General features: G+C 43.9%; 1 protein-coding gene across 1 annotated transcript in view; it reads right to left on the reverse strand.

Annotated features, from left to right (window-relative positions):
* Positions 1 to 14,675, reverse strand: part of LOC126456776 (MFS-type transporter SLC18B1-like) — a 312,767-nt gene that overhangs the window by 128,460 nt on the left and 169,632 nt on the right. Inside the window, exon 5 of the mRNA XM_050092546.1 lies at positions 10,963 to 11,031. Coding sequence (XP_049948503.1) covers positions 10,963 to 11,031 — 69 coding nt within the window. The remainder of the gene's footprint in view (positions 1 to 10,962; positions 11,032 to 14,675) is intronic.

Raw genomic sequence — 14,675 nt, forward strand, 5'->3', positions numbered from 1 at the left:
ATGTCACACTTGCATGACTGTCACCACCAAAACAACAGAAATGGAGCCCAAGAAACAAGAAATTGGAAGGTGAGCTTGAATTCCAAAATGACTCATAACTGATGGAAACCCTTGAAACATGGAAACATGATGCCAAAGCCATAAAACCTGTGCTATAGAGTAATAGAAGAATTTGATTTGGTCAGATGAGTCTTGTCTTACACTGTTTCCAAGTTTATATCCAAAGAGTGAAACATGGCAGGTGTTCAGTGATAATTTGGGCAGCCGTTATCATGGTATTCCACTGTGTTCGAAGAGGACAAGGCCCCTATTCACATAATCCAGGATGAGTTTTGTGAGCACATCCCCTTGCCACTACAGTCACCCAATCTCAGTATTTATTGAGCCTTTGTGATCTACTTTGAAGAGAAGGGTGCATGATCACTATGCATGCTATCATTGTTACCTGAACTTGCAGGTATTTTTCCGGAAGAATGGTGTAAGATTCCTTGGAAACCCATACAGTGCCTGTATTTACCCATTTTGACATGAATGGAAACTGTTTTCAATACCAACCAGTTTTCTACACTGTATTAGGCATGGTAACGTGTTGCGTTTTTGGTGTTTCCTTATTTTTTGGTGACTCCTAAATGTTCCATAAATATGTATTCCTTCTTTGTCTGTCTGGATTTTATGATTTAAATCTATCTTTAGGGTACTGAGAAATGTTTTGGTGATATGGAATATCCCAGCTACTTTTGTACCTGCACCATGCTATGTAAAATTTCACTCATTAGTAACATGAGCCTTAAAAACTGAATTCCTTACATTATTACTTTTTTAACCATCCTGCCAGCCAAACAAACGGAAGATATGTGCATATTAATATGTGTAATATCAACCATGTACACGCGCTGGTAAAACTGCTGATTTTGCAGGCCAATCATGTGGTCTTCCGCAATGGCTAATATATGGCCGCCCAGCAGTATGCTCTCTCTCAGTTACTGTTAGTTGACTTTGCCTCCACAAGTGAAATTATGACTGCTAGTGCTGTTTACCAGGACTGATTCATACTTATGTGACATAGCACATTCGTGTTGAGAAAAAAAAAAAAACAGAACACCCTGAAGGACTAGAGATAGGACATTCACACAGGATACGTACATTAGTGTTGCTATAATCTGAAGGTAATAGATCAGTGTGACTTGAGCAGATCTGCAGGATGCCTCACAGATGTATGCACAAATCACACCATCAAACGAGTGACTTTGAAAGAGGGCGCATTATTGGCATGAGAAACTGCTACTCATGTGGGACGAAATATTTCAAAATATTGCAAAATGGTTCACGGTAGGCCGTAGACCACGTTGGGATTTGTTAGGTCACAAGACAGACTGGGCACCCGAGGAGATTGACACCTTATCTGAATGGCACTGCAGGACAATCAGCATCTTCCTCAGCTCTAGTGGAACAGTGGAACACATGGCACACTATCAGGGATGACAGTCCTTTGCCTTTTGTTATGGCACTGGTTATGTGGTGTCACCGCCAGACACCACACTTGCTAGGTGGTAGCCTTTAAATCAGCCGCGGTCCGCTAGTATACGTCGGACCCGCGTGTCACCACTGTCAGTGATTGCAGACCGAGAGCCACCACACGGCAGGTCTAGAGAGACGTCCTGGCACTCGCCCCAGTTGTACAGCCGACTTAGCCAGAGATGGATCACTGACAACTACGCTCTCATTTGCCGAGACGATAGTTAGCATAGGCTTCAGCTACTTCATTGGCTACGACCTAGCAAGGCGCCAATATCAGTTTATATTGAAATGGACATTATGTACCGTCAAGAGCGATGTACACCAATTGTGGATTAAAGTTAAGTATTCCAAGAACTACGTACTTTATTTGCTACTATTAATTCCTTTAACTGTTCCAGACCTCACGCCAATCTGCGTGAGCTTAAAAGCGTGCATTTTAGCCTCCTCTAGCAACACAGTGTTGGCTCTTCTGCCAACACTTCATATTGGCGACGAGTACTTGCTTAATTAACTTGTGTCATGGCTTCGCCACAATCTCCAGATGTACTGTCTGAATTTTATCGCTTGTAGAATCAGCAGACGCAGGCCTTATTGGATGCCCTTGGACAGCTCGTCCAGGGTCAACGTGCGATGCAAAATGATGCGGCCGCCACCGCTCCACCGCTCCCACAGCCACAACACGCAGTTGCACCACCTTTTCGTCCTTTTGATGCGGCACTGGAAATCTGGACGGAGTGGTCACACCATTTTGGATTCCATCTCGCCGCCTACAGAATTCAAGGTAACGAGCGGCAGCCTTTTTTGTTAGCATCCGTCGGGGTCCACACGTACCGAGTGATAGTGAAATTGTTTCCCTGACGCGATGTAGCAACTCTGTCCTACGACGAAATATTGTCTGCATTAGATGCATATTTCAAGCAATCAGTCAATGTTGTTGCAAAAAGGTATACGTTCTTTCGTACACAACGTACGGCCGGTCAAACTAATCGGGAGTGGGTTTCAACTTTGCAAGGCCTTACTAGGGATTGTGCTTTTGAGTGTGAATGTGGGCTCCCTTATTCAGATGCAATGGTACGTGAATCAATTGCACAGAACATTTCTGATGTTCGTATACGGGAGCACATTTTGAAACTAGTCAATCCCTCCCTTCAACAAGTGATGGACATATTGGATAGGCAAGACACACTTGACTTTGCTCAGGAATCATTTGCAACTTTGCCAGCCGTGTGTCACATTAACCGGCCCGCCGGGCGAGCTGCACGGAACAGTAAACAGCCCTCGCGCCCGTCCGCACAGCTGCCGCCAAGCTCTCTGCTAAGTGTGCCGTGCAAGCAGGCAAATGCAGTGCTAAAATCATGCCCGCGGTGTGCTACTAGACATTCGTGTGAGAATTGCCCGTCACGCCAAGCTATTTGCTTTTTCTGTAATAGAAAAGGACATGTTCAGAGTGTTTGCCAGAAAAAGCTAAGATCGGACACTACCAACCATTCCAGGCCCTTTGCTTCGCGCCGGAATCGGAATCGAACCAAGAATACTCAGGCTCGTGAACCTTCGCCCATGGAAATTCATGTAGTTCATTCCACTCCGCCCAGTGCCACTCTCTCTAACAGTGACTGTGTTCGTCGCACAAATAGTGTGCGTCGACGTCGACGGAAATCACGTCAAGTCGCAAGTGATTCTGTACCGGTGTCAGTTCCCGTTGCACGAGACAGTAGCTCTTGTCGTCAGCAGGACAATAAATTTTTTGTAGACTTGGACATTAATGGCAACGTGATCCCATTCCAGGTCGATACCGGAGCTGCAGTTTCACTAATCAATAAAGACACGTACAAACAACTGGGCACACCTCCGTTGCGTGCCTCAAATGTTAAGTTAAATAGTTATTCCGGTCAGAATATCCCTGTGTTAGGACAGTGCAGCCTTCTTGCAACATACAAGGGACAAACAAAACTTGTGTCTTTTTACGTACTTTGTTCTTCTTCTGCAGTGAACTTGTTTGGTTTAGATTTATTTCAGTTGTTTAACTTGTCTATAGTCAATCAGGTCCTCTCAGTGAACCAGACTGTGCCTTCAGCCAGTGTTTCTCGTCTATGTGAAGAGTTTGCAGACATTTTTGCACCGGGCCTCGGTTGCACTAAGAACTATAAAGCACATTTGGAACTGAAAGTAAACGCGCAACCGAAATTTTTCAGAGCGCGCAATGTTCCTCACGCATTGCGTGATGAGGTCGCAAGAACATTAAACGATTTAGAATCACAAGGTGTGATTGAACGTGTGCAGGCTTCTCTCTGGGCCTCACCCTTAGTAATATTGCCAAAACCTTCCGGAAAATTGAGACTTTGTGTGGACTTCAAGGCTACGGTGAATCCACAACTAGTGATTGCAACTTTTCCTTTACCCCACCCAGAAGATCTTTTTGACAAACTGTGCCCGGGTAAATATTTTTCGAAGTTGGACCTAGCAGATGCGTACTTGCAAATACCAGTGGACGACGAATCCCAGCGCGTCTTGGTGGTTAACACGCATCTGGGTTTGTATAGATTCAAAAGACTGCCATTCGGGTGTGCATTGCCCCGGCATTGTTTCAGCAATATCTACAAACTGTTTGTGCGTCGGTCCCTACTGCATCAAACTATCTGGACAATATTGTGATCTCCGAAAAGACGGAAGACGAACATTTAGCCAATCTCAGAACATTATTTCAGGTCTTGCGACAAAATGGTCTTCGCTTGCAGAAGGACAAATGTGTGTTTTTTGCTCGGGACTTACCCTATCTGGGCCATGTACTCAATGCCCAAGGCATACATCCCAGTCCCGAGCACCTCCGTGCCGTACAAGACTTGCCTTCACCGCTGAATTTGAAGCAGCTACAGAATGTGTTGGGAAAAATTAATTACTACCATAAATATGTGCCACATGCCTCTTCCATTTCAGCTCCGCTTCATCGCTTACACCGTAAAGGTGTTCCGTTTGTCTGGACGACGGAATGCGAACGCGCCTTTCGCCAGTTGAAATCGGCGTTGCTTTCAAATACTTGCCTTACGCCATTCGATCCCCAGAAACCCCTTTTGTTGATGGTAGATGCATCGGATTTCGGGATCGGTGCTGTGCTTGCACACAAAGATGGATCGCATGATCGCCCTATTGCCTTAGCGTCCAAATTGCTCTCGTCTGCGCAAAGAAATTATTCACAGATAGACAAAGAAGCTTTGGCTCTCGTATTTGGTGTTACTAAGTTTCATGATTTCTTGTATGGTCGCCACTTTACCATCATCACAGACCACAAACCTTTGACATCGCTTTTTCATCCAAACAAGCCTGTACCTCCACGTACAGCGCAGAAATTCATTCGCTGGTCTATTTTCCTCTCGCAGTACCGCTACGATATCTTGTATCAGTCCACTGCTAAGCACAGAAACGCTAATGCATTGTCCCGTTTGCCTGTTGCTGAGGATAGAGTATTCGATTCTTCCGAACTTGCTTGCATGTTCATTGATTCGGAAACCGATGACGTGGTCGAATCGTTTCCGATTGATCTTCGTTGTGTAGCTACAGCCACAGCTGCTGACCCTGTCCTTGCTACCGTCTTTTATTTTGTTGCTATGCAATGGCCCTTGTCACAGTCACGGATCGCGGATCCGTTAGTTCGCCGATTTTTTGCTCACAAGGAGTGACTTTATGTTCGACGTGGTGTTTTGCTGTTGCGTTCTGATAATGATCCGTCCAGGGTGATGGTACCATGTTCATTACAGTCTTACGGCTTCTCCACCAAGGACATTGGGGTATAGTGCGAACGAAACAACTTACTCGTCGGCACTGTACTTGGTTCGGAATTGATGCTGCGATTACGAAAATGTGCTCTTCTTGCATGGCCTGTGCCGAACAACAATCCGCACCACCGCGGAAATTCTTTGCATGGCTGAAAGCCACTTCCCCTTGGCAACCCTTACACATAGATTTTGCTGGTCCATTCTGGAATGCTTGATTGTTGGTTGTGGTCGATTCATTCAGTAATTTTCCTTTTGTTGCCCGGATGTCTTCCACGACGTCGTCTGCCACCATCCAAGCGTTATCGGCTATCTTTTGCATTGAAGGTCTTCCACAGACTATTGTTTCCGACAATGGCCCACAATTCATGTCCACAGAATTTCAGTCATTCTGCACGGCCAATGGTATTCAACATCTGACATCCGCGCCGTTTTCGCCTCAGTCAAACGGTGCCGCTGAACGATTGGTCCGGACTTTCAAGTCTCAGATGTTGAAGTTAAAAGCGTCGTATTCTCTGGAGAACGCGTTGTTGCTCTTTTTGTCTTCGTATCGCTCTCAGCCCTGAGATGGGCGCTCGCCGGCTGAGTTGCTCCACGGTCATCCTCATCGAACCTTGATGTCTTTGCTGCATCCGCCACATGAGGTTCCTGTGCAGCGGCAGCCACCTGCTTTTGCTCCAGGCGACATTGTATACTATCGCAACTATCGAGGTTCACAGCCTTGGCTCGCAGGGCGCATTCTTCGCTGCCTCGGCCGCACTGTGTATTTGGTTTTGGGGGCCTCTGGTGAGGTGCATCGGCATCTCAATCAGCTGCGCCTCTGCCGTCGCACGGGTTCTGCCACTCCCCGTCTGCTTTCAGCGACGGTGCCGTCCGGTCAGCGCCCTGGGGACCCATCTACTGGCTCGCCTCATCCCCAGGTGTTACCGACGATGCCTTCCATTTTGCCCCATGGCGACGCGCCGCCGCCTGTTCTCCCACCGGCGACGCCCGCAGTGGACGCTTAGCTGCAGCCGCCAAGCGCCTGCCTGGGTCACGTGCCGCCAATCGCTTCCCGTGACCAGTTATCCTCCGACATGGAACTCTTGCCCGCTCCGGACCAGTTGACGTCTTCGCCCGTCGGGTACCCCTACGCGATGGAGTTCGACCCTTCGGCCCCTCCTGTCTCCTTACAGGCGCATACACCTCATGTTAGTGTGCACCCTGGACTAGGTTTTCAGGTGTTTCCTAGCTCCCCTTGGACCGAATGGCCGGGTGCGGGTGGCACAGCCTCGCCTGTTGTTAGGCTCCCCACCTCGTCGCATACGTCAATATGGGGTCCTCCCCACGGCGGGCGGAAGCCTTATAACACAACTGTTCGCCGATTTGCAGGGGAGGAATGTGGTGTCACTGCCAGACACCACACTTGCTAGGTGGTAGCCTTTAAATCGGCCGCGGTCTGCTAGTATACGTCGGACCCACGTGTCGCCACTGTCAGTGATTGCAGACCGAGAGCCACCACACGGCAGGTCTAGAGAGACGTCCTGGCACTCGCCCCAGTTGTACAGCCGACTTAGCCAGAGATGGATCACTGACATCTACGCTCTCATTTGCCGAGACGATAGTTAGCATAGCCTTCAGCTACTTCATTTGCTATGACCTAGCAAGGCGCCATTATCAGTTTATATTGAAATGGACATTATGTACCGTCAAGTGCGATGAACACCAATTGTGGATTAAAGTTAAGTATTCCAAGAACTACGTACTTTATTTGCTACTATTAATTCCTTTAACTGTTCCAGACCTCATGCCAATCTGCGTGAGCTTAAAAGCATGCATTTTGGCCTCCTCTAGCAACACAGTGTTGGCTCTTCTGCCAACACTTCAGGTTATGTGCGCGTCGTCCATTTCTCTGCCTACCTTCGATAAATGTGCAGAAACATGCTAGATGGCAATGGTGTATGAAACAACTTCACTGAGTACAGCCACAAACCATAGTTGGTGCATGTCCAGGACACTGTGACCAGTGTTACCTATGTGAATGACGTCCTATGATCGGTAGCCATACCCTTTCTGCACTACACCCCAGACACCATTTTTCAGCAAGACAATGCATGACCACATGTTGCTGCACGAACATGTGCCTCCTTGGTGTCATCAGCTGTCAGCCTTTTGCCCTGGTCTGCCACATCACCAGACTTGTTGCCAATCAAAAATGTGTGGGATATGGCGAAAAGACAGGTGCAGTGCTGTGATCCAATGCCAACCACCAAAGACGAACTTGGGAACCAGGTAAATGCAGCATGGATAGCTATACCACATGACACCATTTGTGCCTTATCACATCAATGCCATCACACATGGAACAAGTTATCAGGGCCCATGGCATACCCAGTGCCTAGCTGGCATCAGGACATATGCTAAACCAAGGTGACCGAAATGCTAATCGTTTGTGCAGGACACACCAATTTACATGTCCTGTGAATATGAACATCCTATCCCTAGTCATTCAAGGTGTTCTGTTTTTTCTTGTGTACATTCCTTAACATCAGACTTCTAATATGTATGCATAGTGAATTATTAGTACTTGGACTTACATCAGTTTCAAGGAGGAACTACTGCATATTTATTTCTATCTGGCTTACATTACTTTCCATCAAGATTTGTTATTATTGGTTCCATGAACTAACAGATAATTTTATTCTGTTGTTTCGGAAGTTAATTATGTTCAATAAACGTTGTTGGCCTTAAGTGAGCGTTAAAGCAATGATGATGTCCCAGTTTTGCTTCACCATGCTCTAGAACAGATGCAAAATTTCTGGAGCTTTGACTGCAACAACTGAACCAGAATCACAAAGATTGGGAAGTCTGTCAAAAAACTATCACAATGCCCTTTCAGGCATTTAATATTATGTGTACAGATTACTAACAAGCCTTTTTGCTGTCCATGAACCTACAGTCATATTCCTTCGATCAAAAGTTAGCTCCACTGTCCAGTCCATCTTTCTTGCCATCGTCTGGCATGTTCTTTTTATTATCTGATCATTTTTCCAACAAAATACATGTCGTAATGACAAGGTTAGAACAGTTACAACAATGTTAGTCAGACACATCACATTACACATCTTGGATTACTGATTTGCAGGGATTGAATCAAAAATGTAAATTCACATGGGAGGTTGGTAAGTTGTACACAGAAAGTTTATCTAGTAAATGATACAGTGATTCACTTAGCCCCGATGAGGACATCCACATACAAGATTAAAAACAGTCTGATCCCACCCTGAATGCAGTGCTTCAAATTCTACATTTGGATCTATAATACAAGAGCATTTTAACTGTCACATGGGACAATTTTTGAGCAGACATTGACTTTTCACACACGGCCCAGAGGCATAGTGATACAGCGCAGCAAATTGCCAACACAGGTTCTACAGTGGTAAACAAATTCCACTCAGCAATGGCCACCTAAACACATTCTCAGCAGTCCTGGGCTAGTACCAGGCATTGTTTGCAATGACACTCATTGTTCCAAATTTACCTGGATCATTTTCCAATGCTTTCCACATAGGAATGTCCACATTGTGAAAACAAGTATTATAATTGTTTAGGTAGAGTTCACACTGCATTAGCATGCTGTAGCAGTCCCAGCCTTACAAAATAACAAAATTTCAGGCATAGATCATGTGCTGGTACAATATCAAATTTTCTTACATGCAACAGTGCTAAATATTCCGGTGGTTTATCTTTTTGATATTAGTGCATCAATCTCAGTTACGAGGAGTGTTTTTTAAGTAAGTGCCATTTTGAAATTAAAAAAGACATGGTAAGATATCTCAATAATTTTATTTTCACATGAAAGCCTGTATCTTAATCTACTTTTCTACATAATTTCTATCAATATTGAAGCACTTGTCATAACGTTGTACCAGTTTTTGAATATCCTCCTCACAGAAGTCTGCTGCCTGACTTGCTAACCACTGCATCACCACTGTTTTGACTTCGTCATCATCTTGAAGATGCTGACTGCCCAGGTGTTCCTTCAAGTGTAGAAACAGATGGTAGTCATTGGGCGCAAGATCGGGGCTGTACGAAGGATGATCTAGAGTTTCCCATCGAAAATATGTGATGGGATCTTTGGTTTGATTCGCCACATGCAGACGGGCATTGTCTTGCAGCAAAACGATGCCCTTGTTCAACTTCCAAAGACTATTGCTTTGATTCTGGTGTGACGTAGGCCACCCATGTTTCATCACCAGTAACAATTTGGCTTAAGAAATCATCACCGTCTTTGTGGTACTGCTCAAGGAAAGTCAATGCACTGTCTAAATGTTTGGTTTTGTGCACATCCGTCAACATTTTCGGTACCCAACTTGCGCACAATTTTCGGTAATTCAAGTGCTCAGTCACAATGCCATACAAAACACTATGAGAAACATTAGAAAAGTCATCCCACAAGGAGGAAATTGTATAGCATCTGTTTTCTCTCACCTTATTGTCCACTTCCTGCACCAAACTTTCATTAAAGACCGAAGGACGCCCACTCCATTGTTCATCATGCACATTTGTGTGATGATCTTTAAATGCTCTCACCCACTTTCTTACCATTCCATCACTCATAATGTTTTCTCCATAAACTGCACAGATCTCATGATGAATATTGATTGCTTTTAGGCCTTTAGCACTAAGAAATCTTATAACAGCCCATACTTTACAGGCGGCGGGACTCACGATTATCGGAGGCATCTTAAACACTCAGTACACAACGTAAACAAGAAAGAATCAGACTGTAATGTCATCAGTGTGTAGATTAAGGTACAGGCTTTCATGTAAAAATAAAATTATTGAGATATCTTAGCACACATTTTTTTTTTAATTTCAAAATGATACTTACTTAAAAAACATGCCTCGTATTAACCAGTCTATATAGTGTGGGTGCTCTCTTGCTCAGTGAAATGATTTCAGTGTTGTGGGCAAATGGCCACAGTGCAAAGTTGCTCTTAGGTCATGTGAGACCTAACAGGTGTCTCAAACACTGCCATTTTTAGTTATAACTAATAGAACATTAGTCAAGAACATATTTGACATCAACTCATAACTTCAGATGTTTTGTACATCATGAAACGCATTCCATCAATTTGTCAGTACCATGTGAAGCCATTCACTTTGCATGCAATTCATGTCACTGTTTGAACTGTGTGTGGTGGGTGAATGCAGTTGACTTTAAGGCCCACACTTCCTGAAAGCTCAATGCAAGCCCGAGATTTTGCAAAGCATGAACGATTCCATTGGCTAAAGATGAGGGCAAGATTGAACTAGACATACAGACAACAACAGGACCTTGTCCCAGCTCACACATAATAGCTAGAATAAAGCCACTGTTTGCAGTACTGAAGACCGCTACAACCACAAGTTTCCACGTGGAGCTCTTGTGAAATGAAGCACCAAGGAAATTCATGTTCCCACCAAGTTCAGCCTATCAGCTAATAAACTGGAGTAATTTATAATAATGATTAAAATTAGTACCTTATAATGCACAGCATGTAACAGACATTTCTTTATATTTTGAATCCATGGAGAAGGATGGAAAGGTAACATAAAAATTCAATTACATCATTGAGTCTTTCAATGTTTGCTATCATTCAAAACAGAATTTTCATGAAAAAAAATGTTTATGTGGCACAGCTAATGAACTTACAGAGTATAAAAGTCCACCAACTGCTGGCCCTATGCTCATCCCCATCCCAACAAATGTCTCCAGGATGCCCTGAAACAAAAATAAGCACATATGTTTATACTACAGGTATCTTGCCAGTGATTAGAACACATTATAGTGTGGAAAACAGACTCCTGTTATTTCATCTAACATAAAGCTAAGGTACATATTTAAGATGGTATACTATTATACAAACATATTTTAATGTTGTCAGTACACAGTTTGTGTGATTGTGTATTAACAGTGTCAATAGCAAGTGAAATATTGCCTGGTCTGATAAAATGTGGAAATGAAAGACGGCATCAGGAAACACTATGAAAAATCTATAAAGCAAGCTAAGCATAAAATCTGAAAAAAGGTTAAGGAGCTGAAGATGATATACAGGAAACAATTAATAGCAGTTGATAACAACACATATGTAACAAAGAGAAGTAGTAGTTCAGTAAATCTGCAAGTTTTACCATAGTATACATAAAAAATCGAAAGAAATGAAGGAGCTACCAGCAACAGCAGATGACCCTGACATACCAGCAGTTCCAGTCAAATTATGAAATGTCAGTGAATAGGAGGTCATGGTGACTCCATAGTTGAGGTACAGAAATGGTTCAAATGGCTCTAAGCACTATGGGACTTAACATCTGAGGTCTGATATCAGTCCCCTAGACTTAGAACTTATTAAACCTAACTAATCTAAGAACATCACACAACAGCCATGCCTGAGGCAGGATTCAAACCTGCGACCATAGCAGCAGCTTGGTTCTGGACTGAAGCACCTAGAACTGCTTGGCCACAGTGGCCGGCGAGGCACTAAAACTTAGAGGGTTTTACATGATCAATGTTTACAGGCTAAAACTGGCTGGCATGGACAAGGTCATTCAGTTTGATATAACTTATTATGTTTCAGCTCAGAATATATTCTAGGATTCTGCAATGAATGCCAGTGAGAGAGAATTGTAGTTTTGTGAGTCACTTACACTACCCTTCTTGTAGGTGGGTGTGATCTGTACCTTTTTCCAACCACTGGCCACAGTTTTTTATTCAACAGATCTATGGTAGATTCTTGTTAAAATAGGAGCTAAAACACCAACAAATTCTATACAACAGAAATTCCATCAAGCCTTGGAGTGTTGATTAATTTTATGATTTAAGCTGTTTTCAGCTCCAATGACACTAGTGTCTACATCACAATCCTTGTAGCGGTGCAAGAAGTAAACTGCGGAAATACTTCAGTATCTTCCTTAGCAAAGGAGTGCTTAAAAACAGAATTCAGTATTTCTGCTTTTGCTTTGCTACCATCAACAACAACCTGTGTCTCATTCATTACTGTATGGGCACTAACTATGTTGTCACTATATTTTTACACAGGATCAGAATTTTTGAGTTTTGTGAGAGATGATGGGTCCCTGCCATTACCTACTACGTATATGTCTATCCAGCTCTCACTCTCTATTCTTTTGAAACTTGAGCCACAGTCTTCTACACGCACTTGTCCAGAGGTAAATGTTCTGAGTCCTTCTTTGAGATATGACATGACTGCCTCTTTATCAGGATTACTGAATATGTAAGTCTTACTGCTTCTTTCAGCTGCCATTTGTAATTTTGTTTTTCATAATTGATAGCTGCTTCACCCCGCCAGGTTAGCCGAGAGTGGTAATGCGCTGCTTCCTGGACTCTGGTACGCGCGCCGGTCCCGGATTGAATCCGCCCGGCGGATTAACGACGAAGGCCAGTGTGCCGACCAGTCTCGATGTGGTTTTTAAGTGGTTTTCCACATCCCACTAGGTAAATACCAAGCTGATCCCCACGTCCCACCTCACTTACACGGCTCACAGACATCTGAACACATCAGCACTATTTCATGGATTATACTAGTTGCATACAGTTGGGGTACACTAATTCAGTCCTGGAGGAGGGGGAGGGGGGGGGGGGTTACGAGGTGGTGGTAGGAAGGGAGGGCATCAGGTCACCCCTTCAACTAAGCTTGCCAAATCTGATTAACCCTGCCGACCCTGTGTATCTGCGGGAATAAGGTACACGCAAAAGAAGACCTAATAGCTGCTTCATGATTCATTCAATTTCTATATGTTAATCGTCCAAGAAGATAAGTCTGTGTTTCCATCATGAGTGAGTTCCCAAATTATTATCTGTTCTAGATAGTTTTCAAAGAAAATGTTCTGCAGGATACCTTGTCACACCCACCACTTACAATACTGTAATTTTCCAAATTGATTGTTAGATGACTCAAGTCTCCTCCAGTGATGACAGTATGATTGGGTAACATTTGTACTAGTGAACTGCTATTTTCCCTAAGTCTTCCAGTTATATCAGAGTATGAGTGTGGTGATCAACAGAAACATACAATCACAAGTTTACACTCACCCTCAATACTGAACTTTGTCCAACAATTTCATATGCATCTTCCATGTCTATCTCAGTGGACTTTAGTTTCTTGGCTTCTACAATAAAGTCACCCCCCATTTCCTGTCTGTTTATCCTTTTGATACACACTTTACTCCAAAATCTTCACTGCTGTCTCTTTCAGGTATTAGCCACCTTTCTGAGCCTAGTATTACTTAAGCTCCACTGCTTTTCATGACTGCTTCAATCTCTGGGAGTTTGTTGCAAATGCTGCAGCATTTGATCATCAAGATTCTGGTATTGGACCACACGGAAGATTAATGCCCACTGGAGCAAATGGATCTCGATGGCTGGTAGAGGGCAGTGTCGCCCCAGTGCTGCACCACCATCTTACCCTGCAAATACACAAACAAATAGTGTCCCCCACGGCCAGTATAAATACCACCACACCTCAACTGTTCAGTCAGTCATGTACTTTGCCTGATAGCATTTGTTACTATCTCCACCATACTACTGAGTACTCACCAATGACTTCACTTTGATATTAGTTTTCTCTCTAGTCTCACTTTGAATTGTGGCTCATAAATGATCTATTAACAGTGTTGTGTCGAAAGTTTGTTGCATTTTCTTGTAGCCTAAATTGTTATTGTCTTGCTATTATTGTGTCAGGTCCACTGTTCATCTGCCCTGTTGCTTGACTCCGGTGGGTCTGAATCCTGACTTCAGGCAGTCTTCCTGCACTGCTTCATCATTTCTCTCTCTCTCTCTCTCTCTCTCTCTCTCTCTCTCTCTCTTTTTGACATGTGTACCGGTATCCAGCTATTCATGGATATAGCAACCGGAATGCATCATTAGCAGATGAAGATGGACTTGTTACAAAAGTCGCTTCAGCTCTTGGTGGGCAAACACCATGTGCAGGAGGCCGCTGCACCACAGGGACCATGTTCTGGCCTCTGTCCTTTTCTCCTTTCAATGATGCTACGGAGGACTGGGACACATATTTGCATCACCTAAAGCAACATTTCATGGTGTTTCAAGTCATGGATGATTCACTGCAGTGGTAACTCTTTCTGTCTTGGGCATTGCCAGACACATTTTTTCTTCTCCGAAAATTGGCACCTCTGTCTGACTCCATTGATCTCTCCTTTCAGGAGACATACACTCTGCTGACTAATTATTATTCCCAGTGATACCATGTGGTTACCTACAGGCTAGAATTTCATCAATACCAGAAACAGCCGGGGCAGTCATACTGCGTGTCGGTCACGGACTTACAAGGACTTAGTCGAAAATGTAAGGCTTGCTACACTGATTCCTTGATTTGTGATGTAGGGGCT

Source organism: Schistocerca serialis, chromosome 2 (assembly GCF_023864345.2).
Source record: "Schistocerca serialis cubense isolate TAMUIC-IGC-003099 chromosome 2, iqSchSeri2.2, whole genome shotgun sequence".
NCBI classification, from domain to species: domain Eukaryota; kingdom Metazoa; phylum Arthropoda; class Insecta; order Orthoptera; family Acrididae; genus Schistocerca; species Schistocerca serialis.